We start from the raw sequence: 26876 nt of genomic DNA, 5'->3' as shown, positions 1-26876 counted from the left end.
CCGGATCCTATTCAATCAAGAAAAAAATGGCCAAAAAGTAAAATACCGCAAATTTCAATTATTATTTCTTTTTAAAATAAACAAATACACATTTGTTTCAATTTATTATATCATTACTATAATTGCACTAAATCATTAGAATACAGTTTTAAAAAAAATGTTCAAAAGTTGTCTAAAAATTAAAATCATCTTTGTACAGTCCTCCGAATAAAACCTTAAAAATAAATTCAGTATTATTTTTACATTGTAGCTGATTTAAATTAGAAAAATAAAAATAATAATAAAGAAAACATTGCATCAAATGCAATTCTTATATATAATCTTGAGTTCACTTCTAATAAAAAAAAATAGGGATACAAATCATTATAAATACACAAAGTAAAGCTATGCTCAGTTTCGACAAAGATCTCAATTTAAAAAAAAGGACAACAAAAACTACTTTCTTCTTTTTTTCAATCCTCAATTTTAAGTTGTAGGGGAAAAATAAATGAAGCATTTTTAACCCACCATAAAATGATGATGTTTTCAAAAATCAAAATGTCTCAAAATTAAGCACACTTTCCTGGCATCTATAATGATCATAATTTAAAAATTAATAAGAAATATATATATATATATTTTCAATTCCACACAATCCTTTTCTTTTTTTTCTCTCTCTATCTCTCATACACACAACAACATTTGAAACAAAAATAAATTAATTAAAAAACAATATCAAAATAATTTATACAAAACAACACATCACTCTCATACCTTTGGGCAGGCAGGGTGGATGGGCGAGGGGACGCATAGGGCGAGGCAGAAGGAGTTTTTCTTATGGATTGGGGTGGGGGTTTCATTTCACAATTCTATGTTTTATATACATGGGGGGGTATGTGTGTGTGTTTTTTGTTTTAGTTTAGGCATCTAGAGCCTAATATTCTAAGACTTAAAATATATTAACAATTTGGAATAGAGAATTCATCTAAGTGACGATGACGATGATGGTTGGTCGGTTGGTTGGTTGCTTTGTTGGTTGGTTCGTTCTTCATTTGTTCCTCCACATAATGGGCACTTTGGGTTTCCGGGCTAGTTGGCTGGCTGTCATCTGTTACCCTTTAACGCCTTCATCATCTAACCTCACAGTCCTTGGGTAGTGATATAATACCACCACCATTGGAACTATTACCGCCACCACCACCACTACTACTGCCACCGCTGTTGTTACTGTTGCTGTTATTGTTACTGTGGTGATGCTGATGCTGCTGCTGCAGATTTTTGCCACCAGCTGTATTGCTCATCATTGAATTGGAATTTGAATGGCTCAGATGAGTATGACTACTAAGGGCCGATGATGACTGACTATTGCTATTATCATTGCAATGTGCACCACCCCCACCACCTGCAGCTGCCAATATTGATCCTTGATGCATTGGTGTGGGCGTAATGACCGGCGATCTATTGGCATCCATGTTAGGTCCATTCGGATCATGCATGGAACTTGCCGTATTCGATGAATCGATCACCAGACACGGCGAAGGTGTACTCGAATCTTTGGCCACATCCGATTCGGCTCGCAACATCAGTGAAGAGGCGGGTGGTTCATTGCTATAATGACTGTAGGTGGCCACATGCGGTGAATTCATACTGGCACTTGCATTGGCATCCTCGGCGAATTTGGCAAAATCTGTGCTGGTATTGGTATGCGGCACGACCAGGGTTGTGTGCGACGACGACGACATAGGTTGGTGCATTGCTGAACTGGTATTCGAGTTGGTGTTGGTTGTTGTCAGCTCTTCTGTGGAGGCGGGGGAGATATTTTTCTTGCCTTTTTTACGTTTCTTATCGCCGATCACATAGACTCCACCATCGGAAACACGTGCCAATTTAAGGCGTATGGGGGCTGCAGGTGGTTCATCCACTGGATTGGCGGCACCCGACTGGCCGCCGGCATTGAGCCCGGTGGCCGGTGATGAGAGGCTGGTATCTGTGGCTGTGGACTCGGCCTTACGTTTATTGATGCGCAATATCAACTTTGGCGGATCTCCTGGAGAGGCACTAATCGGTTGCTCGATCAGTGTTGTGGTCATGCTATTGCTGTTGAGACCGCCACCGAATATGAGACTGGCATTGTCATCAGTGTCCCCCCGATTTTTGTGACGTTTCTTCTCCTTTTTATCCTTTTTGGGTTTTGATGATTTCGCCTTCTTGGCCGGCGGTGGGGGACTGACTTCGGCATAGGACTTCAAGGCACCAACATTACTGGCCGAACGTCTGCTACGTTCCTCTTCATCGCCGCCGAACTCCTGCATTACCTGATCACGATAGTTCATCGAGTCGCGCATCAATGCCTCCAGTGTGGGCGTGTAATTGGAGGTGAGTCGTTTCTTGGGTGGACAGGCCACGGAACGCCTTGAGACTTCGTGGCTGTTAAAACTAGTCTCACAACTACCGACTGTGGCCGTGGCACTGACATTGCCGTCGCCTCCGCCCAGTCCTCGAATTTTGATCTTTAGCTTGGGAGCAGGTTCCTCGTCAGCTCCTTCGACAGTCTTGCTGCGGCCTCGTCGTTTACCCGCACTACCCGCTGCCCCCGATTTACCACTGTTCTCTGTGCTACCCGATGAGCAGGCACTACGTCTACGACCATCCACTCCCGATGATAGGCCCAGCGAATTTAAATCACCCTCGCCCGCCATCGAATCCAGGGAACGTAATTCCCGACTAGATGTTTTCTTAAATCTCTTACTAGACGTAGCCGTCGTGGTCATTCCTCCAGCTGCCTCCGATCCGTATTCATCCACTTCGCTGCAAACACTATCCGTCTTGCGTGTCACCTCCATAGAATTGGACATAAGACTAGAGTCGGTTGGAGGCAGGCCGCAGGAGGAATCATCACCATTATTGTCCTTTTGCACAACATATAAACTAAGCAGTTCCTTCTTGCGCATACGACGGGAGTTGGTGCCACTGCCACTAACGGAGGCACTTATAACCGTGGTGGCCGACACCATGGACTGGACATTGCTCATACTCGCCTGAGCTGCCGTCGAGGAATGGGTCAGAGTTGAGGAACTATTGTACATATCAGGATATGCCAGGGGACCTTTAATTTTCAACTTCAATTGATTTTTGGCATCGGACAATGAGGCTTTGGTGGTCAAGGTGGTATCGGAGTCTATGGACACATCTTCAGAGGTGGTTTCCATTGAGGTTTGCAAATCGTTGACCAGTTCCGCCGAACATATGGTGGTAGTTGTGGTCGAGGTGAGATTTGAGGTGGTGGTATTCACGCTGCCGCTGCTCAGTTCAAGTCCAGAGCCCACACCCACTGCTGAGGCGACGACAGAGGAGGCCGATGTAGCACAAATAGCTGATGTCTGTAATGTTTCTGTATAGGTGGTGTTGGCTATGAGACTGAGGGCTGCCGCCGCCGCCGTCGACACGTTACCCGTTATTGTTGCTCCTCCCGTTGCCTTTAGGCTATTGGAATCCATGCTGTTATTGCCAGTAAGCAAGGATGAGTTTGAGGCTGTAACAGGAACTGTATTGGCAGTCGAGGCAGGGGTTGTTATTGGCGCAGGTTTCTGTGTGTTCATTGATGTTGTGGTTCCGGTGGCCCGCAGAGCCGATTGGAATTCCCGTTCGTCTTCTTCGTCAAACTCCGACAATGTCTGATCAGCCGTGCCCGAATCAAAAGCTCCCAACAAATTCTTGTTGTATGCTTCTTGTGAGGCACTGGAATGTTGTGGTTCGAATGCAAGATTATAGGTGCGCATGTCCACAGGTCCTGGCATGATGGGCGGTACTATACTGTGCAGATTGGAACTGTTGCTGGAGCTCTTCAAAGAGCTGCCACAGTTCACCAACGATGATGTGTCATTGCCCGTGGCATTAGCATTCGAGGCGGATGGGACAGTTGTCTGGGAATTGCCCGTTGTTCCGGGCGGCATAATACTGCTGTTGCCACCTCTAACCTTATAGCCAGGACTACGATATTTTTGGGTATCCGTATTGTGGGCATTGCGGCAATCGAATGAACGTCTACGATCTCGTAGGGATTGTAGATTTTCCATACCAGGTGTGGCCATTTCCTCTTCATAGCTGAACTCAAAGGGTGTTCCAACCAAATTGTCGGAGCTCACATAATCGTTCATGGTCAATGGCAATGTGGGTATAATGGAATTGGCAACGCTGGCGCCACGACCCCGGCCCCTTCCTCGACCTCGACCCCGCGATCCGGCACCCGTACCACGTGGTGCCCTTTGCCTTGGTTTACCCGCCAAGGTATGGGTCATAAGATCATATTTGGGTGCTTTTGTTGTGGTGCTGCTTGCTGTCGAGTATTCCTGGCCCAGGGCGGCATGTTGTTGTTGTTGTTGCTGCTGCTGCTGCTGCTGCTGCTGTTGTAATTGTTTGCTCAACAATTCCATTTGACGCGGTGACTTGCCGGGCGATTTGTGTTGACCAATTTGTGGGGATTTATGTGAGTTCCGTGGATGCTGTTGTTGGGCACCCTGTTGATTGTAGCGGGACGATGAGCGACTGCCCTTGGAGGGAGAATCGCCCTTGGTGGGTGTGGTATGAGTGGAAGATGGGTGCTGCTGCTGCTGTTGGTTTGGCGTAAGCATACCTTCCGGCCCACAGCTGTTCATGTGCAGATTATTAAAAGGCCCCGGCGGCACACCGACATTCACATTGCTGGGCGATGTTAGATTGAATTGTTGTTGCTGCTGAGCAGCTGCCTGCATTTGATGATGGTGATGATGCTGCTGTTGACGCGGCGAATTATGATCGAGTAGACTACCAGGTCCCGAGACTCCAACAATTGCTGCGGTCAAGGCAAGATTATGTGTGGAAGACGTGAAAGCGGCCCCGCCATACTGTCCGGCAGAAGTATTTGCTGGGCCAAGGGCTGCAGTGGTGTTGGATGCTGTACCGAAGATATCATTGGTAGGACGTGACTGTTGCTGCTGCTGCTGTTGTTGAGCACCTGTTCCCGGTCCAGCGGGATACATAACACCAGCATTATTGGCTGAAGCAAACGGCATTTGATTCATGCCTGACATGTTGGCCGCCGTCGCAGCGGCAGTGTTGTCATGAAACATTCCAGTTACGGAACCATTATACTGTTGGCTAGCAGATGGAATATTGGTAGCCATTTGTTGCTGTGGAGTGGTTTGACTAGTGGGTGTTCTGCCAGGTGTTGTATTGTATCCCTGCTGGCCATACATCATGGAATCAATGCCATTAACCATGGGTGATTGCTGCTGTTGGGAGTGCTGTTGTTGCTGCTGCTGTTGTTGTTGGCCATAGTTTGTAGATGCGAGGCCAAAATTATTGAGGGCATTAAAGAAACTATTTTTACAATTTGGCGAGGAATTGGTTACACCCTGCATGGCATTGTTCATGGCGTTATTGGCATTGCCTTGCAACATATTGGGGCCAATGGGACCCCCCTGTTGCTGTTGTTGTTGCATGTGAGGACTTTGCTGAATGTGACCACCGCTGCCAGACATTTGATGTTGCTGCTGTAGCGGTGTGTGCTGCTGCTGCTGAGAGGTTTGCTGTAAATCTAATGTTGGAGCCTGATCGTTGGATTCGGAAACGGAACTGGGGGATGTTGAACGCCTGGCAGCTATCAAATCATTTTCATTCCACATACGGGTGCCCTGCATGGTGTAGGGTGATTGCATGCGTGTGTTTTCATCGAAATCGCAGTCCACCACCAATTTGTTGCTGCCCACCGATGCTGAGCTGGTGAAATCGAGATTGTCCTTAGCGGCTGCCGTGGCGGCAGCATGTAAGTCCACAAAGTCTGGCGTCGCGCTAGCTGTGGTCAGAGAATTTGAGCCGGAAGACATTCTATTTGAACTGTGTATTGATGACTGCTGTTGTTGTTGCTGCTGCTGTTGAGTGGATTGTTTTTGTCCAAAACTTTCAATGCCCAGCGATTTGCCAAGCGTGGAACAGGCCAATTCCTTTTGCATGAGCGATGTAAGCTCGGCCACATTGGAGGAAGTCTGTTGTTGCTGCTGCTGGTTGGGTGTAAGTGGTGTTTGTTGTTGATTATAATTTGAGTTGGGAGTGGTGCCCGCCTGGCCAGGCATATGATGTGTGGGTGTGTGTTGTTGCATGGGCGATATGGGAGTCATTTGAGGTGTCCTCTGCTGCTGCTGCTGTTGTTGCGGTGTTGGTGGTTGCTGCAATTCATTGCCATTACCCTCTAGATAATTCAAGGCATTGCTAGGTAATTGCGGCATTTGACCAGGCGTATTGGCCTCCGGAACACTTGTGCTTAAACTTCCGAATAGACTTAGGCCCGTATCCTTATTTGAGGATGCTGCCGCAGACATAACCGCCGAATTATTAACCCCACCTGGTGTACCGGTATTTGGCGAGGAACCAATCACCTGTTGCATATTATTGCCGGCTACCCCGTCCAGAGGGCCTGCCGCTGTTTGCTGTGCTCCAGCATCTGGGAAATGTGTATCCAAACCAGACAAGGCATTCTCTTTCTGCACATGAATAATATCCTCAGGATCAGCGGCATTGTGAAAGGGAAACACCGATGGTATGGCTGGCGTGGGTGGTGGCAACATGAGATCTGGCTCTTTGGGATCTTCATTGCGACTGCGTTTGGTTTTCCTTAGCTTTTCCAATAGGTTCATTGTGGCCTGGCTACTATCCTCGGCTGTCAATTCCTTGCCACCTCCCGTCAGGAGGCTTGTCAGACTTTCGCCCACCTGGCCCACGCTGTGACTGCCAAAGTTAAGCAGATCATTGGCGGAGAAACCAAGTGTGGGCGGTTTGTCTTGTTGTTTCTTTTGGGCATTGTCCTCCAAATCGAGTATGGTGTCCACAATGGGGTGGTGGGCACTTTCAAGGACAGAGTTTGCCACCGTTGGATTCAGTGTGTTGTTGGCATTGTTGTTGTTGATAGTTGTGGGTAGGTCCAGATTGGAGGTTTGCAGCAATGACAAAGCAGACGGTGTTGTTGGTGTGGCATTGGAAACAGGTGTTGGAGGAATTTGAGATTCTTTTAGCAGATTTACATCAGGAATCACCAAAGAACTGGCCGCTGCTTTGGGTGGGGTGTCTACCGCCGATTTTGCCACAGTCTCTGCAGATGTGGGCATCAACTCTTTTGGTGTGGCCGTTGCTGATACACCTTCCGCCGAATTGGAATTTGAATCCAGATCTATGATTTCTGGTGGCTCTGGCGCAATAACCGCCGGCGAAGATGAAGATGCTGAATACTTGGCACTATTGGCATTGGCAGCAGCCAATTCATTTTTACGCTCCTCTTCCAGTGCCCTGACCAATTCCATTTCGTTCAACAGATGCTGTGTATGATGGGTATGTTCTTCCTCGGCCAACATGGGCGGACTGCCGGGTCGTGTACGCCTTCGTCGGTTGCGAACTTTACGTTTGCGTTGCGATTTATTTTCCTCATCACTGGCATTGGACATTTCATCATCTGTCGAAGATGATGAGGATGTTGACGACGACGAATGGTGGAGGTGGTGGTGTGCAGGTGGCGGTGAGGCAGGCATTGGTGCGGCTGGCGGACGATCATCTAAATCGACTAGATCATCAAGTTTAGCGGGTGAACGATTGGCAGCGCCTGGTGGCAAGGCGGTGTTTGTGGGAGCCGTAGTTAGCTCCTCATCAATGTCCATGGGTACCTCGGAACATTCGTCGGAACAAACGACGCTGGCAGCAGTTGGTCTTTCAGAAGGTATGTCACCTCTTGTGTTTCCGCTCTCATCAGCAGCCTTGTCCGTCGCCAGAAGACTGTTCCTTTGCTGTCCATCATCAATGCTCTGTTCTGGCTCAGCTTTCTTTTCTTTATCAATGATTTCGATATCATTTTCTGCTAGATTTGTGGGAGGTGGAGGAGGAGTTTCTGTCACTGACTGGCTGGGTTTCTCGGAACGTTTATCTATAAGCGATTCCATTGCTCCAGTTTGTTGGGATTCTGTGATTTTATCGTGGACTAGGTCCAATTGCGTATCATATGTTTCCGAAGTTCTCGTATCTGCTAATTTTGCTGTTGTTGTTGGCGTTGGAGCCTCCGGCTGTGTAGATAGCTCATCTTGTTTGGGATGGTCATGTACGGCAGGGGAGGGACTAGATAGAGTTGATGAAGATGCTGTTTTCAAAGGCGAAGATGATGACAAGTCGTTGGACTTTAGGGAAGGTGATGTTGGTGTTGTTGGTACTGCACTTGTATCCATGGCCACCGCCATCATATCGGATGCCAGTTTCTTGTCCAAATTAAGCTGCTTAAGGGCCCTTTCCTCTTCCTGCAGAGCTGATTTGCGTCGCGTCTGTATGCTGCTGGTATTTGTGTCCGACAGTTGCTGATCATCGCCGCTGTTTGTAGCCAGGCTACTTGTGCTTGTCGTGCTGGTATTACGTCTAAGCTGCTTTTGTGGTGACACTTTGGGTGATGACTTGGGCGTGGAAGGTGGAGGTAATGTAGCCGCCGTCACAGGTGTGGCAATGGATTCCGCCGCCGTTTGCCTGCTGTCCAATGACTTTCGAAGATTCCGTTTGGCCGAAACTGCTGTTGGTGTTGCGGTTGCTGCTGCTGCTGCTGCCGGTCGCTTAGACGCCGTTTCTTTTTCTTCAGGTTCGCTGGCCTCATCATCTGACGAGGAAGTGGTATAACTACTATCGGTATTGCTAGAACTGTCTTCACTTCCATCGGAAGATGAAGAGGAGGAACTTGTATCACTGCCCGAACTGGATGTAACGGAAATTTTTCGCTTTTTATCCAGGCTTGGCACACGTTTGGGAGTTGTACTGGACGTCGTCGTCCCGGTCGCTGCTGTCGCTGGTGTCTCGGGTGCCGTTGTTGCCGTACTTTGTGGCACGGTAGGTATAGCACTAATGTTCTCGTCTTTGGAACGCCTTCTGTTATTATTATTCGTTTTGTTAGGGGTGGCTGGAGACAATATGGGAGCTTTAGCTGCAACTGAATCTGTAGGCAATTCTCCAATAGATACCGGAGGAACTAAAACTGCTGAAGGAGATGCTGGGGGAGGGGCAGCTGGAGTTTTCACTGAGGGGGAAATGCTCGCTAGCCTTGTTGGCGTTGTGTCTTTTGTTTTTGACGGCGTTGAAAGAGCAGATAAAGAGTCCTGCTTTTCTTTGCCAGCAAGCGTGGAATCTCGTACTGACATTCGCCGCGTTGGCATGGATTTGGTTTGGCGATTTTCTGGTGTTTTCAATTTGGAATCCTTTTCACTGCTACTCAAACGGTCCTTATCTTCCATTGCCGCCGTTGATGTTGTCGCTGATACATCCGCATTGGTCACCAAAGGCTTTATGCTATTCTTAAGCTGTTCCGCAGCTTTCTTTGCCGCCTGCCGTTGTGGAACATAGGCGACAAGAATATTCGATTTGATGGTGTCGTTCGTTGTTGAATTTGCTGCTGCTGCAGGTTTCTGGGCCGGCGAGGGAGGTTGTGATGCCTTTTCTGTAGCTGGGGATGATTTGGCGCTATTTTGTGGTTCATTTACTGCTGTTGCTGCTGCTGCTGGAGTGGAGGAGGAAGAGGATGAGCTTTTCTTTGCCTCCGCTTCAACTTTGGTTGATGCTGCTAATTGATCCTTTGTTGCACGGGTTGTGGACGTTGATGATTGACTAGTATTGTTAGTATCGTTCGACGACAACGTCGTCGTCACATTGTCTTTTAGATTCTTTGGAGGACGACCACGTTTATTGGCACTTGGTTTTTCATCCGTTCTACTGGCACTGCCCCCCTTAGATTTGTCCGCTTTATCATCCGATGAGGATTTCGGAACATCACTACCACCGCCACGTTGCGTTTTGGCACTTACATCACGCGACTTTAGATCCGACGATGAGTCACGCTGTTGACTGCTCGCACTGGATGATATCGAACTTGAGGAAGACGCTGCCACCACAGCACCTGTGGAACGCATGTTTTCCGATGCCTTCTTTGCCGCTTGCCGCTGAGGCACAACCAGTAAATCGGCCGGAAACTTAAGTTGTTTTTCCATATCCAAGGAAGAAGTGCTAGTTCGTTTATTGCCCTCCGTCGTGGAGGAGGACGATTTTTCACCTTTGTCCTTGCCTTTGGATGCAGCACTTGTTGTGCTTTTCGTCGCAGATTTCGCCGTTGTTAATGTGGCATTGCTGTCTTTCTGTATTTTAGCACAAGTTTGTTGTTGCAGTGTAAACTCCTTCATTGCCGCCTTCGTTCGTATCGTTTGCTGATTCTGAGAATCGCTAACATTACTCTCGGCTGTGCGTTCCTCCTCCTTGTCCTTGTTGTTGTCAGACGACCCCAAAGAGCTGTCATCGGAATCTGAATAGATTTGCTCAATGGCTTTGCGGTTGCCGGGATTTCTGGATTTTTGTTGTGCGCCACTTTCATTTCCAGCAGTGGAACTAGGAGCGGCCAATGCTTTCCTATTCTTCTTAGCAGGTATTAACTCCAGACTTTCATCACTTGACGAGGACGCCGACGAAGATGAGGTGGACGACGAATTGGCCTCGTCTTCTTGTTCCTTTTTTGTTCGACTTGTTGCTGGCGTCTTGTTGTTCAACGCAGCAGATGGTTGTACCGCTCCTGTTTGGTTTTTATCTGTTTGTTGTTGTTGTTGTTGTGATTTATTGTTGACAGGTACTGACGATGATGATTTATTTTTCTTGGCCGTCTCAGCTTCATTCTCCACATCGCTGGAACTGGAAAGCACGGTTGTTATATCAGAAGAAGTTTTACCCTCACCACTGCGATTGGCTTTTGTATTGGCTGGTACCGACGTAGCCCCAGCGGCATTGCCGGACTTATTTTCCTTAGATTCATGCGGCGTCACAGTTTCTGGAGCTGCCGTACTCTTTCTTCTTTGTTTGGCTCTCATTTCCAGCGAACGTGTATAGCTTTCACGTTTATTTTGCAGCACCTTCTTTGGAGCTGATGATTTGCCACCAGCCCGGGGCGATTTCTCATCACAACTTGAAGATGATGTGGCGGATTCTGTTGAACTTGTAGCACTTTCAGATCCAGAAGAACTGCCGCTACCCGACGACGAACCATTGTCGGAAGAGGAATCATCGTCGTCATCTGATGATGAACTACCCGAAGAACTGGAACTATCATCGGAGCTTTTGGAGGCAGATTGCTTGCTAGATTTTGTTGGAGTTCTGGTATTGCTTAGACGGGGCCGCGTACTGGAGCCTCCAGATGTGATATTTGATGCTGCTGGTTTTGAGGTTTTATCAAGGCCGGTAGAGCTGCGCCGCCTGTTGTTTGTGTTAAGCGAACCTTTCTCTCCTGCTGTTGGAATATTTGTTGAAGCCTTTGCCCCCACCGATACAGCACCATTGTTAACTTTTTTGTTGGCAGGCGATTTCGTCGTTGATGCTGACGCTGATGTTGATGTTGACGCCGTTACAGAGGAGGAATTTTGTTGCGCAGTTGATGTTGATGTTGTTCCTGAGGTACTCGCACCTGATGATGACTTATTTAAACGCTTTGTCGGCGAAGTGGAAGCTCTACTATGCTGTGACGTTGACGTCGTCGCCGTCGACGACGTTTTGTTCGAACTTTTTGGTCCATTCTTATTTGTGGTTGCATTGCCCAGCAGTTTCTCCAGAATATATTCTAAGCTTTGGTACTGTGTGTTCTGGTGTTTACTACGATCACCGGAAGAATAGAAGCGATCATAAAGCGTTGGTCCGTCATTTGCATAAATGACAGCATTCTTAAATTGTTCATCACTTGGCTCGTTCTGGTCGCGTGCCCTTTGATTATCCTCAGTTAGCACCGAGATTTGTTTGTAGAAAACTTGTTCCCGTAATTTGAACAGAGAGCGAGAAAGTTTCTCACGTCGACTAACCATGTAACAAAGATTACGTACACGCTCCAAGTCTTGGCGCAGATGGACAACTAATTTGTGATTTTCAATGTCCTGTTGTTCCTGTTTGCGGGCAATCATTTCAACATCTTCTGACTTGGGCGGTATGAGGGCACGATTATTTCGAGATTTCCTCTTCAACTTCCAGTAATTGTAGATGGCTTCAATTGCTTCGTCGTCGACATCGAAGAGATGGCAGCTGATATCCTTAATATTGACATGTTTGTCAAATTCCGATTCAACCTCCTGCAAATTAAACAAAAACGTATACATATTTGTTAAATATGGAATTATCATTCAATTTCTTTTCCAACTCACCTGTAATCTTCTTGCTCGGACCTGATTGCGTTCTTCTGAGGTCATATCCGATTTACGACTCTTACGCCTTCGACAATCATCATCTTCTGTGCCCGAACCACCATTGCTATTGCCCAATTTGTTTTTACAGTTTCCACTGCTTGAGCTGCCCTTGTTGGCCTCCTTTTTACCCTTGCTAACACTGTGTTTGTGACAATATGAACGCAATTTAACGCCATCTTCTGCGTTACCCTCCTCAATGATGGCCCGCATTTCCAGGCCATGTTGAAAAGCACATGTAACATGATATGCCGTCTTACAGGTCTTCACCGAACACTGTATACAGGCGCCCACTCGGCCTCGACACAGTACGCACACCAAAGACCATCTGCTTTGTGGAATGCTGGATATTTTCGTTATGGGTTCCATACGATCAACACACCCAATACTGACTTCTGGTATCCAAAGGGCGCAAGAAACATGCGCCCAATGTTTGCCCGATTTTGTTGATTTCATTGCACCTCCTTTGTTCGGACATAATACACAGTCCGGTTTAATGCCCATCGAACAGGTTCGACATAGCCATTGGCCTACGAATGGCGAAAAAAGGGAAATCAAACAAATGTAGAAATACAAATGGTAAAATTAACTACTCACCCGATGGTATGGCTGTTATGCCATAACAAGCCTGATGCACACAAATATTGCAGTTATCACAGAAAACCATTTCATTAGCTTCCTCCGAATCAGGAGATCGACAAACATCGCATATGACATTTTCATCATATTCAATACCCAAACCCTCTTCATTCTTTAATATAACCTGAATTTGTTCCCAACATCGAACCTGCAATGGAAGTCATTTAAATAATTGGAAAATAATTGGAAAATAAAGTATTGACACATACCTCCAGTTCTTCGATAACACGCTCAAATTGAGTTTCACTTATGGCAAAGGGAGCACCATATTGTGCACGATCGGCATTGTATAATTTAAGCCATGATTCATCGACTTGATCAATGTCATAGGAGCAGGAATTTTCAGCTAAAGCAACAACATTTGTTAGATAATGTAACTCCGTTGAGTAAGCATCGTCTTTGGTTATGCGCAGGAAGCGGTTTTTTGGACTGCGAGGGAGGAGAAAAACAGAGCACATTAATGTTGTTGTTGATAGATTCTGACACATGCATAGATGGAAAAGTTTCATTCGATGTTTCAAGGAACTTTTCCAAATTAATGCGTTTTTTTCTTTTGAAGTTCTAATCATCTATCCACTTACAGTTTAAAGTCATGAGCGGGTGGCACTATAGGTTCAGTCAACACTTCAACATACGGTTCAGGCAAGGAATCTGGGTTAACTGGTACTTGAACACCACGTTCCCATTCTTGTTTCCATTGATCGGTTACCACTAGATATTCATAGTTGGCCAGTTGTTCAGAATCTGGTAATTTCATTGCGCTTATGAGATCCTTGCTGTAAATGTAAGAAGAAATGGAAGCGATTAGTATTTTTTCAAATTTCGAGGGATATTGAACATTACCGATAAAGCTCTGCTGGTGCTTCGGTTGAACTCCGATTATATATACTAGACATTTTAATGTCAGACACCGATCTTGCCTGCCACGCTGCGGCCGATGATGAACAACCGGCTTGTATGGCCCCCATTGCTTTAGAGCTTGTGGAACACATGGCTGAATCATCAACACCACCTGCTGCTGCTGATGCGCTTGATGTTGAAGCATGTGCTTTGGCTGTTGCTGCTGTTGGATTGTCGGTATCAATTTGTGTGGTATTGGTTGTTGTATTGCTTGATATTAATGCACTATTACAGCTGGTACTGCCACCAGCATTGAAGGCAGGATTATAGGTTGGCGGGATAAGTCCGTGCCCACCAGGGCCGCCACCACTACCACCGCCACCAACATTGCTGCCACTACTGCCAGCCACAACACCTCCACCACCACCGCCGCCACCACTATTGGGTGGCCGCCCTTTACGTCTTTTTGTGGGTGGTGGCTGTGGTTCAACATCAAGTCTTGGATGATGCAAATGATTGCCGCGTTTACCTCTTTGTGACATAATTCCAGTGATTTAAACAGCGGCAAACACATGTATTGTGACTTCTTCGTTGTTTCCTTTCCTTAATAAAATTATTAATATTGTTTCTTGCTTCTGTTTGCTTTTCGCCTAAGCAAAAATCGACCACAAAGTAATGTTTGTAGTTTGTGTATGTGTGTGTGTGAGAGCTTAGAAAAAGTTGGTCAGATTGTAATACTCCACTCCAACTCCTGGGCTGCTTCTGCTTCTTCTTGATTTTGTTTTTCTTCTTGTGATATATAGATTGTTGATTGGTTATTTTATGTTATATATTTTTTTGTTTATTTTAGAGTTAATATTGCTTAATGTCCTGAAAAAAAAATTTACATCGTTAAGAAATCGCCAATTCCTTATTTCCATATAGGTATCTACTTACTACATATTTATAAAGAAGATTGGGTCAACATCAAATATCATCAAGTCGTTGAGAATAGCAGGAGGGAGGGAGTCAATTTGGGGGGAGAGTTCAATGCTATGCACCCGCACACACGGCATTGACATAAAGCTCGTAGAGTCTTTGTGAGTATGTCAAATTCCAATGTTATTAATGCCAAAGAAATTAATACTTGGTTTTTTTTGGAGTATTTCGTTCTTCTTCACTTGTGTTTTTCGTTTTTCGTCTTCTTTTATGTTGTTGTGGAATTATAATTACTTTTGACGGGTTTAGTTAAGATTGGTTGGTTGGTTGGTTAGTTTGATTATTGATGCGATTTGCTGCTGCTGCTTCTGCTGTAAGGTGGTTGTTTCATTTGACGGTGCAATTGTGCGCAAAGGCGTGTGCTTCAGATTCTAATAATATTTATGTGTTTCTTCTTAAGACGTCAAAAAAAATGTTCTTTTCGTTCAAGGCATTACAATTCCTTTTGGAAAAATTTATAATTCTTAGCTGCTTTTCCTACAAAAAAAAAGGAAAACAATAGAACAATTTGCAGAAGAATGTTGTATATTAGTTGGGAGACGATATCCGTAGTGGATTTTTGTATTTCTACGTTTCTTAATTGTTGTATTTTTAAACAGACTTTCTTTTCTATTGTTTCTTGTGTGTGTCGTTTCGTTTTTTTCTTTGCTCTTTTTTGCTTTGCAATTTCCGCCTTCTTGTTCTGTGTGCACTACCAATATTCATCGCCGACGCCGTCGTTGTTGTCGTCGACGTCGTTGTCCATTCCCACAAATGATTTTGTGTGTATATTTTGTACAGAGAATGTTTGCACTAGTGTCAGTTTCATTCACAATAGAGTTGATTGTGTTTTTTCACTTTTTCTCCTCTTTTACTTTGATGAAATTCGGTACAAAACAAATTGTTGTTGTTGTTAACCTGGTACCATTTTATCAAATTGCACATAAAAATAATTGCTATTCATTATTTAATAGCCACAAAATAAACAATTTAATCATTTCATCATTTCACAGATAATTCACAATAATGAGTTAATGCACTCTTCTTCTTCATTTGCAATTGGCTCTTCGCCGTCATTCTTGTTTCTTTTTCGCCACAAATCACATTAGGTCTTCTTTATTGTCGTGAAAAAAAAAGAACTGTGGGGGGAGGGAAAATGGAGAACAAACCCACGAAGAAGAAGAAGAAGCAAAATAAATGTCTTAAATAGAGAACACAATATACAATTTGAGCAAGGAGGAATTTCGCAACGAAAACTTCTGTTTATTTAGAATTTAATGGTTTCCAGCCTTTTGTTAAACACTTTCTTGGTTTATGGAAAAAATTACTAATCACACATTGCTGTTGCCCTCCTTACACAAAAATTCCATTTACATGCAACAATGGCAACAATAACAACACCACTAATGACAATTACACTATTATTGATCAGCAAGCAGGCAGAGTATGCTGCTCCTCCGTCAATTACACATGCACACACACACACACAGCGGCACTCATTCACACATTAGGACGACAATACTCAGGAGATGTAAATATATATTTTTTTCTGTTTGTTGCACACATGTACACACGTTATGAACCAGAGGATACAATGTTGTTTTTGCCTTTGGCCTATTGTTCCTCAATGAAATGTGCGATATTAGGAATGAATTCTTGCAAAAAATAATCAATGCAAATTTTCTCACAATAGCAAGCACTTGGTGTAAACAACAAATGTAAATTATTAGTTTCTCATGCTCTTTACTACTTCACATATGACGAACAACGGTGCTGATGATGGTGACGACGATGATTAATGAAATCGCGGGTTCGTCGTATTGGCAAATCGTTGGGTAAAAGTAGAAATTTTTGTCTTTATTGTAACCATCTTACAAATTCCCGCCATTAGTTTTATTGTTAACAACAAATACATATGAACAATATTTTTGTGTTTTTTTCTTTTTTGTTTCTTTTTAGTTTACTCTCTTTTGGATTTGTTGTTTTCACTTTGTGCAGCGCCACAAATAACAACAAAAACAACATGGACAACGTCACACCAAACGCATACATTCATATATTTAGTAGTAGTAATGACGAATTCGAACGATGCTGATGATAAATTAAATGATTTTATACATTTGCATTCATTGGAGGGCAGTATTGTTTCTGTTTGTTACTACAACTGTTTCTTGCCTTTTTATTTTCTTGTTATTTTTTTTTTTGCTTGTCTTCCTCTTGGCCAGACTCAATTCAATCACTCACATTGCAAGTGCTACCAACCAGCCGCCGCCAGTTAGCCACCTCTCTTCCGATGATTTTTCCTTCCTTACACACTCACTTCACTTCCATATACAACAACAACACACATTCGAGGAGACGACTGGCAGCAAAGCCGATAGTTAACAACATCATCGCACACACACGCTCGCACTCATCATCATCATACACCAAAACACTCACTCGTTCCGTTCCTCTTTCTGCGGCTGCTGACCGACAGACCGACCAACCGAACCGACCATTCATACCATTTCTGTGTGTTATTTTCTTTTTTATTTTTTGTCAATTCTTTTTGCTGAAGACACGAAAAAAAACATTTATGCCGCTGCGTATTTCTTTAACGTTAACTTATTGTATTCTTTACCATATTTTTTCATAATTTGTATATTCTTTTCGCCAGTTGTGTGTATTGCAATCTTTTTTTCTCTGTAATTACTTGAGATTTGATTTTTTTTCCTTTTTTTGTGTGGTCTTTATTCTTTTTATTATCGACGTTTCTTTACATTTTTTCTTTCTTTCTACCCAAAAAAAAATTTACCACGAAAAGACAAGAAAAACTTTTGCCGCCGTAATTTTTATGTTTTTTAGTGAATACCCTCGAACATCCATGTATTTCATCGATAGGGCATTGAGAGAAATTGTTATTCTTTCGATTTTTACACGAAATTTTTATTAATTTTCACTTTAAAAACACTTTTTTCTTGTTTAATATTTACAAGACGTCTTTGCAGTCGTCGCCATTATTAATTTTTGACTCCATTTTGATTTCGCCGCAAAATCAATTCGCCAAAATTCAGAGTTGTATTTGAAGAAATGGCTATTGTGAATGGAAAAATGAGAAGAGAATGAGGGAATGTGTGAAAATGTTAGTAAATAGCATAAAAGTTGGAATTCAAGCGGGTTGTTAGGAGGGGGATTTCAAAAGGTCAAATATATTGGAAAGGGGGGAATCCAGATCAAATAGCGGTATAAATACAAGGAATCCAATTCCGTTCGACTTCCATAGGGCTTAAATATGCGAACTGTCAAAATAGTTGTGAGCTTGTTGTCATAAAACACATACTTTAGATAGCAAATTCTTTCTATTTTGCGTCAAAAAAATGACAAAACTTCATAAAACTCGTAATTTTGCACCCGGTGTAAGTCAGGCTTTAGAAAGAAAAAATGTGACAATATCCTTAAAAATCAATCTCAGTAACTCAGGACATGACATTTACCTTTCGTTTTAAAAAGGCAGGTCAGTTAAGAACATGTTTCATTTGTCAAAATAACACATTTTTTTCTCTGTGGCAGAGGAGCCCGAAAATTGAAAGAATAATAGTAAAATTAAAAAAAAAATTGAATTATTTTTTCCCACATTTGCTTTGAAAATAAAATATTTTTTTTGTGTGGTATAAAGCCAGAATATGCTACTACTTTGTATGAAAATGACTTAACTATTTATAAGGAACACCATTCGACTCCATTATTGGTTATTTTCTTCTTAATTTGTGCACAACTTTTACTAGATAAAAGGCCAAAAGAAAGGTTTTCCAGTTTGCAGAATGGAGCTAAGATTTTGCGGAGTAGTCTCTTTGCGATTTTATTGAAGTTGGCTCTAGGGATTCAAATTGCGCTTATGAAATAAATTAATAAAATATCTCTTTAAATAAACTAGCTATTGCTCTGAGTCCGAACCTGCAAGAACCTACTAACTTTGCACTTTTTTCGATATCGTAAAAGGAAAATCGGTTTTTACATGCTTGCAATTCTGGCACAAATGAAGCTAAATTTTGCATCAAAATAGCAGATTTGGCACGAGGCTTAATTTCCTTCGGCGCTTAACATTTATTTCTTTCATGAATTACATACTTTTTTCAAAATAACGAATTTAAATTAGTAAATATTTATTATTCATGTTTAATAGTGTGTACCATACTTAATACTATGTGATGAGGCGATTTTCTTGTTTAGTGTAACCAATGAGTGTTTTTTTTATTTATTTGTATGTGTTTTTAATTGCCACAAAACAGTGTACTTTATAGGTCAAAACTAAGCAGTCCGTGTCACCAACACCGTTAAGATTTTTTGAATTTTGCAGATATTTTGGTCGTTTAAATCTTATTCTAAATTCTTAAAATAAACTATAATTAATGTTCCAAAAATTCGCAGACAAAATATGAACAGTTTTTATAACAACATATAAAACACGTTAAAAGAGATATTTATGTATTTATTTCTTCCGGTTTAAATAATGCAATTTTGAGATATTGTTCCAAAGATGTATGCCAAAATTGAACAGAAACTAGAAAAATGTCAGAAATTTAATTTATTTAAATTTCATTTTTCTGGTTTAGTGTGCCCTACTACACATGTCAATACGGTGGCAACACCTCCCTAATATCAAAGCCGTTAAACAATTGTGTTACCGTCACGCGCCATTTTCTGACAGTTACTTCGCGTCTTTACAAATAATAAAAGCTTGGGTCGTTTTTATAATCCTTGCTAGAAAGAAATATAAATTAAAGAAAAAATAATAATTGTTAGTTATTAAAAAAATATATGTATATATAAATCATTGTGAAATATATAGCTTCCAAGGCTCATTAAATTATCGTTATAAGTGAAATAAAGCTATGGAATCGAGTGAGTGCGTGCGTGTAATTGTTAATCTCAGTGAAAATGGCATTAGCTTTGTGGTTTAAAAATCGAATTGTTTAATGTTAATAGAAAATAAGAAACTCGAGGTGTACAATGTGATTTTTATGGTATTTATGGTTTAAATATTTTATGATAAAACATCGTATACTTACCTATTTTTTTCTTTTTGTAGAAGTCACGTAGTAGCGGCTTAAAAGGTAAGAATGGCCAGAAATTGATGAAAGTAAATTTCTACATTCCTCCAGCGTACTCTGGAAGGGATTTAAAATGACTCCAGACTTTTTAAAGCCCTTTGAAAGATCTGCCGTCAGTGGAGGTTTTAAAATCTTTCCTGCCAACGGAAATCCTTACGAAGCGTTTTTGTTCCTAGTGGGTGTTTAAAAGATCTCCTGGTTATGGAGATCCTTAAAAAGACTACTGTTTACAGAAACATTTTCAAATAATTCATATTCGAAGGTTTCTAAGCGTTTTTGTCAATGAAAGAACTTTACAGGGTCTGCTGTCTGTTAAAGACCTTTAGAAATGCTCCTCTTTATAGAACAACTACAAAATATTCTTTTATTGGTCTTTTGTATTTATAAAAAAACTTTACGGTCTGTTTCTGTATGCCGATATAAATGTGAATGCGAAAGAAACAGGCTCATAATAAGTTTTCTGTCTATGGAGAACCTTTCGAAAATTCATCTCACTGATGAATATACCTTTAATTCTGTCTTTGAAAGACCCATAAAATGCCTAATGTACTCTGTATGTGGACGATCTTTTAAATCTCTTGTTACCCTGTCTATAGAAGTTATTTGGAAGGTCGTATATGTATGAAAGAATAGTTTTACGAAACATTAAACGATTTTCAACCAAAAAAAAAAAAAAAAACAACTTTAAAATTTCTTGTCTACAGAGTGCCATCAAAACATCTTGTCTATAGAACCTTTTAAGGACATTCTGTCTGTCTATATCAGAGCTTTAGACCAGTCCATCTGGTAAAAGGTCTTCTGTCTGCTGACGACCTTTAAACTTTTATTGAAGACCTTCAAAGGCAAATTTACTCTTTCTATAGAAGATATATAAAATATCGTCTAGGCGTAGAATAATAAAATAAATTCCGTCTATACAAACCACACAAAGATTTTCTACAGAAGGACATTCTCTCTGTGGAAATATTGTTCATAGAAGATCATGGATATAAATACTTTAAAAGGTCTTTTGGTTAAAGACGTTTCAAATGAGTTCTGTCTATAGATGACATTTAATAGCCACCTATATTTGAAAGACTCTTAATAGGATATCTTAAAATGTTTTCTGTTTACACATCTTTAAAAGTTTTTATGCCTACATGAGTTCTAGGAGACCCAAAAATTTTCTTCCTTTGTGTCGTTCGTTTTTATTAAAACTCATCGCCGATCTACTTTGTATTCCATATTTATTGTATTGTATATTTTATATCAATCAAAATCTAAAACTATTGTGTGAGGTCTTAAATAAGAGTCTTCATTTTTATTTTAGTAATTATTTCATATAAATAATGCATGTATATATAATTTTCCATGATATTACTACAAATATATCGGCTTCAGTCGAACAAATGCAATGTGGCAAAGTTGATGACTTTAAGTCAACGTTTTTCGAAGAAAAAAAATTGTGTACATCCAAAATTGTATCCCAGTATGTGTTCACTTTTTATTCCTCGGCATCGGCAAATTGATCAACAGATAAATTGTTGATTCCTGCGCAGGCAGTTTCGACACCTCCATTGTCACCATTGCCAGTTGATTGCGTATAATCACCGGCATCATCAAATTCGCCCTCACCATCATCCTCCTCGTCGTACTCCATGTCGCTGTCACCCGATATGCTATCATCGGAGTCGGGATGTAAGGCTTGACATTCAGTCATGGCCTTGAGGGGGAGCAAGGAGTTTATATCAAAATGTGTTTATTAATTTATTTCAAAGACTTACTTGATACATGGTATCCACAATGTTAACATCATCGGGTATAAGCCAACATTCCGTTAGCTGGTCCTCCTCAGCATCTTCAAACACTTCCTCCTCCTCCTCTTCATCGTCGTTTTCTGCATCATCATTGTTTCCATTGCCATCGCCATTTGTTTCGCATTTAATAGCCTGACCATTGCCATTGGTTACCCCACCATCAGTTTTGCCCGGCCAGGAAATGTGACGATCCAACACAAAACAAATGCACTTTGATGGGGCACTAGCAGTACCGTGTACCCCAATACGTTTCCATGATATTGATATGCCATCGGGTTCATTGGCCGGTTTCCACATAAGGGAACTGCAATAGTCGTTGTTTTTGTTTCAAGCAAAAAAAAAGAACACACATTTGGCGATCATTGACATCTTACCTATGGCTGATGTAGACATTTCCCTTGCCAACCGTTGTGTTCTGCTCAATTCGCAGTGTCACATTGTCTGAGGTGAAGACCACTCCTTCGGTAGGTGGAGCCACTTGACCAATAATTACCATGTTCGTGTCCTGTGTCCCTTTATTCTTTGTTCACGTGCAAAAATGCAAAAAATGCCGATAGCCGATGTAAACAATGCTCTGTTTCTTGCCAAAAATGAAACCCAATGCCGTTTTGTATTGTTTGAAGACGGCGTAAAAAATGCCGTTGCCGGCAACGCACAGTGTCAGTTGTGAAATGTGGCAACATCTCAATGTAACAGACCATTGTATTAAATAAAGCGGGAAAAATAAATTAACAATTGTAGCTAAATTCGAAATATTTGGTATTAGGACGTTAATAATAATTACAACTGTGTGATAATTGAAATAAAAAGTAATTTATCTTTATGGATAATCAATTGCTTGCCTAAATGAATTCTAAGAATGTGTTCCAATGAAATTGTGGTGACAAAGAAATATTCCCCAAGGTTGCTGTTGCCTATCCGATGTTCTTTAATCTAAATGATTGATTTCGAAAATGGGAAAACGAATATTTCAATATGAGATGAGTTTATGATTATGGTTGTTGAAATCGCAAGCGACCTTCAATAAAGGAGGTGTGGAATTCTGAAGTTATAATCCTTTGCTGTGGATCCCGGCCATAGTGGAATACAATTAGGCTAACAAATTGATCTGCTTGGCGACGAATTTACTGGCTGTTGAGTTGCTGTCCCTTTACATCATTATCTTATCCCAGTTGAAGCATACAAGTAAATCACAGCGCTCAAAACCAATGTTTTATCAAATTATTCTATGTTCTGCGAATACAAAACCTTTGATTAGACTTCGATCATACCTGTATTGATCATATCTTACAAAATTAGAGTCTGTGACAGCAACCTAGAAAAAATGTCAATTTCTGTCTAAGTATGTATAACATGTCTCCCTGCTTCCAATCTTCAGAAATCAACCACCTTAGGCAGTCCTGTAGGCTGGCTGAGAAGTTCCTCCTTAATTTGTATACCCCCCCGCCATACTTTGGAGAGTATATTAACTTTATCATTCCGTTTGTAACTCCTCAAAATACTCACGTCAGGCCCAACAAAGTATATATATATTCTTGATCAGGGTAAAATTTTAAGTCGATTTAGCAATGTCCGACTGTCTGTTGTAATCGCGCTATTTTTCGAACTAACTAAGATAGAAGGCTACAATTTTGCACACATGTGTATTTTGTCAGTAGGCAGGTTATGTTCGTAAATGGGTCATGTGGGTCAACGTTTTCATATAGCCTCCACAAAACGGTTCCTCCCAATATTCGGTATTTTGATGATTTTAGCGACATTCTTTACCGGAATTATTTCGTATTTGGTGTTCGTAATGGGTACTGCAGCCTATGAGAAAAAAATCGCGTATCCTGGTCCACGTCTTCGTATAGCCCCCATATAACGTTACCTCCAAATATTCGGTATTGTGATGATTTTAGCGACACTTTTTACCGGAATCGTTTCAAATTTCGTATTTGAAGTTCGTAATGGGTACTGCAGCCTATGACAAAAAATTACATATAGGCCCCATATATCGGTACCTTCCTTTATTCGGTATTTTGATGATATAAGCGACATAATTCACCTGATTTGTTTCAAATTTCGTATTTGAAGTTCGGAACCGGTACTGTAGCCAGTATTCGTATATCCCCATTTAACTGTTTTCATTTAGCGGGAATTTTTCGACGATTTTTTTTTTGTAAATTTAAGTCCTTTCCAAATTGTGGAGGGTATTAAGAATTCGGGCCAGCCGAATTTATGTGATTTTTTTACTTGCTGATTTTAACTGGGGACTAGGTCCAGCTGTTCTTTAGATAGTATCATACGAAATCCTGTGACATCACCAACTTCTTCTAAGCCGATATTTACGATTAGTCTTTTCAATATTCAATTGAAAGTTATTGATGTTTGCCTCAAGCTTTCTAATCAGTGCTGGTTTTGTCTCAATGGTTCTCTTTTTCATTAAAATTTCTGATTGAGTTTTTTCCCAGAGTGGATATTTGGAAAATTTGTGGCATTAATCAAAGCACTCTCGACTTTTCTTCATGTGTTCTCGGTTGGAGGCATTTTCGAAATCCCATAAAAATAAGGAAATTTCATAAACTCCCCGATTTTTCTTGGATATATTCGAATATTTTTGCTCCCGTCAGAACTTTTCTTTTAATATTGCTTTCTTATACTTTCCAACAGGCCCTCGAATATGTTTTATTTTAATTAAGACAACTATTAAATCAAGAAAAGATTGGCCATTTCTTGCACACCTTTACCCATTATCGTTCCAACTAACACTTCCTATCTTATCACCTGGCGTTTGATGTGCTATATCTTTTCTTTTGCGCTTCATTTGTAAATGCCCCCGCAATGGATTTTCGAACATTACTGATTTTCCTTCTTTTGTATAAAAATTGTCTTGTGGTCAATAAAATAGTTTAGTATCGAATCGAGTTCTCAGAAGGTGATATGGGGAAAAGCGTAGTAATATGGTTGTGCCTAATTGGCAGCGTTTTAGCTGCTCCACCAAAAGCGGAACCTGTTCCCCTGATGGAGGCAAAGGTTGGAGATAGCGATATATTTGGTGGTCGCATTACCAATGGCCAGCAAGCCGTTGCCGATCAATTCCCCTGGCAAGTTGGACTATCGTTGCAAAAGAGTCTACTCTCATCGTCGTGGTGTGGTGGTTCTTTGATTGGTGCAAATTGGGTGCTAACCGCTGCCCATTGTACCAATGGAGCCATGCGTGTTACAGTCTATTTGGGCAGCACGGTTCGTACCAGTCCCAAGGTCAGTCATACCGTTGATGCAAGCGAAATTTTTCAACACACCGGTTACAATGCCCAGTACTTGTCGAATGATATTTCCCTGATAAGAATACCCACTGTGGCGTACAGTAGTTCGATACAACCGGTACGTATGCCCGCTATATCGTCATCGTATTCTACCTATGCTGGTGACTATGCCATTGCTTCCGGCTGGGGTCGTACTTCGGATGGTAAGGAGAGAGCAAATAGTGTGTCAAAGCGAATTTTAATAAATTTCCCATTTCTTAGATTCTACCGTCTCTACCGATTTGAATTATGTTCGCCTGCAAGTCATGTCCAACATTCTCTGTGCCGCCACCTATGGCAGCACCGTGGTCACTTCCAACACTATTTGCGTGTCAACTCCGGGCGGTACCTCTACATGCAAAGGTGATTCGGGTGGACCTCTAGTTTTGGAATCCAATAATGTCTTGATCGGTGTAACATCATTTGTTGCTTCGGCCGGCTGTACAGCTGGTTATCCTTCTGGTTTTGTACGTGTTACCAGCTATTTGGAATGGATTAAGGCTAGAACTGGCATTTCATATTGAATTTAAAAACAATTTTTGTGAAAAAAGAATTGAATGATTAATTTTGTAAGAGAAAAATTAAAATAAGACAAATTTTGGAAATATATTTTCAAACATTCGAAAATGATTAAAATCTGCTGAAATAAGGAAATTGCTAGCCATTTGAGGAGCAAAAGACCAGCTCTTCTGTGAGATTGTAAAAAAGCAATTAAAAAACTTTCCTTTATAAAAATTAATTCATGTCCTGCGAATATCACATTTATCACGAATATCTTCACATTACGATAAGTTCTGGTACAGATCCACGATATGCAAAAAAACCTACCTATTTTTGATTGTAAGGAAGCTTTTGACAGTCCTCTACGGTCTTAGGTATTTCAAGCATGTCTGAACTTGCTTTCGCCGCAAAGCTCATGCGTCTTTGCATGATAATATTATCTGACACGTGGTCCTCAATAAAAATAGGGTAGAATCTCCTCGAATAGCTCAGTGCCAAACGAGGATTAGGGCAGTGAGATAGCCTTTCGTGTGATCTGTTGGAGAAGTACTTGCGAGTTGCAGAAGGGATTAGAACATTCATTCCGTTTGTAATTCTTCGAAATAATAATTTTCGACATAACAAAGTATATATATTCTTGATCAGCGTAAAATTCTAAGACGATTTAGCTCTGTCCGTCCGTCCGTCTGTTGTAATCACGCTAGAGCCTAAACGAATAAGGATAGGGAGCTAAAATTTTGCACACATTTGTATTTTGTCTGCAGGCATGTCAAGTTCGAAGATGGGCTATATCGGTCCACAATATCGTATAGACCCCATACAACGGTACCCCCGATATTCGGCATTTTAAAGTTTTTAGCCACATTTTTCAATGGTATTGTCCGAAAATTAACACAGGGACTTCCTTTTGTGTACTTTACCCCCTGGAAGTTTATTTTTTATATAGGTCCACGATATCGTATATCTCTTGTAACGGTACCCCCCGATATTCGAAATTTTGGCTATTTTAAGGATATTATTCACCGGAGTTGTTTTAAATTTCTTATTTGCACTTCGTAATGAGTGCTACTGTCTATGACCGAAAATTGTTTCTGCACGGCCAGGTCTTCCCATAGCCTCCATATATCGGTAACTCCCTATATATGCGGTATTTTCACGATTATAGGTACAATATCTTCCGAAATTGTTTGAGTTGTGGTATTTGAAGTTCCTTATAGGCACTACAGCCTGTGACACAAAATTGTCTATGCAGGTCCAGGTCTTCGTAGAGCTCCGATATAACTAGAATATATTCCCTATATTCGGTATTTTGATGATTTTAGCTACATTATTCACCGGATTTTTTTTTCGTTTCGTATTAGAATATTGTAATGGCTTATGACAACAGTTAACGATGTAGGCCCACGTCTTCTTACATACTATATTCGATATTTTTAAGATTTTAACAGAATTTTTAGCGAGTTTTATATTTTGGAAAATTTCCAAATTCGTTCCAAATGGTGGAGGGTATTCAAAGTTCGCCCAGGTCGTACT

General features: G+C 41.4%; 4 protein-coding genes across 9 annotated transcripts in view; 2 read left to right on the top strand and 2 right to left on the bottom strand.

Moving 5' to 3' along the window:
* LOC101898629 (JNK-interacting protein 1) overlaps window positions 1–17165 on the top strand; it is a 37986-nt gene extending 20821 nt beyond the window's left edge. Inside the window, exon 6 of the mRNA XM_059119497.1 lies at window positions 17150–17165. The gene's annotated coding sequence lies outside the window, so the exon portion shown is untranslated. The remainder of the gene's footprint in view (window positions 1–17149) is intronic.
* Window positions 53–17671, bottom strand: LOC101899090 (PHD finger protein rhinoceros). 6 transcript variants are annotated; one of them, XM_059119492.1, is made up of 9 exons: window positions 17290–17671; window positions 16911–17220; window positions 14646–15164; window positions 13713–14579; window positions 13451–13645; window positions 13079–13298; window positions 12828–13017; window positions 12192–12760; window positions 53–12119 (listed from the first exon to the last, which is right to left on the bottom strand). In XM_059119492.1, exons 4-9 carry the CDS (start codon window positions 14249–14251, stop codon window positions 1110–1112), a joined length of 12723 nt encoding a protein of 4240 aa, XP_058975475.1. In that variant the 5' UTR covers window positions 14252–14579; window positions 14646–15164; window positions 16911–17220; window positions 17290–17671; the 3' UTR covers window positions 53–1109. The 6 variants fall into 6 exon arrangements, with proteins under 6 accessions (XP_058975475.1, XP_058975476.1, XP_058975478.1 ...); XM_059119493.1 differs by having other exon boundaries at window positions 17109–17220; XM_059119495.1 differs by having other exon boundaries at window positions 17174–17220.
* A 3297-nt stretch (window positions 17672–20968) lies between these two features.
* On the bottom strand, window positions 20969–22165 carry LOC101898457 (methylosome subunit pICln). Its single transcript, XM_005191246.4, has 3 exons — window positions 21930–22165; window positions 21523–21859; window positions 20969–21461 (listed from the first exon to the last, which is right to left on the bottom strand). The coding sequence occupies exons 1-3, from the start codon at window positions 22049–22051 to the stop codon at window positions 21243–21245; spliced, it is 678 nt and encodes a 225-aa protein (XP_005191303.2). The 5' UTR covers window positions 22052–22165; the 3' UTR covers window positions 20969–21242.
* A 2260-nt stretch (window positions 22166–24425) lies between these two features.
* Window positions 24426–25451, top strand: LOC101898287 (serine protease 1). Its single transcript, XM_005191245.4, has 2 exons — window positions 24426–25006; window positions 25065–25451. Exons 1-2 carry the CDS (start codon window positions 24478–24480, stop codon window positions 25364–25366), a joined length of 831 nt encoding a protein of 276 aa, XP_005191302.2. The 5' UTR covers window positions 24426–24477; the 3' UTR covers window positions 25367–25451.
* Window positions 25452–26876: the final 1425 nt, after the last annotated feature.

The sequence above is a fragment of the Musca domestica genome, unplaced genomic scaffold, assembly GCF_030504385.1.
Source record: "Musca domestica strain aabys unplaced genomic scaffold, Musca_domestica.polishedcontigs.V.1.1 15, whole genome shotgun sequence".
In the NCBI taxonomy this organism is placed as follows: Eukaryota; Metazoa; Arthropoda; class Insecta; order Diptera; family Muscidae; genus Musca; species Musca domestica.
The sequence above is the reverse complement of the archived record's forward strand: the minus strand, read 5'-3'. Positions and strand labels throughout refer to the sequence as shown.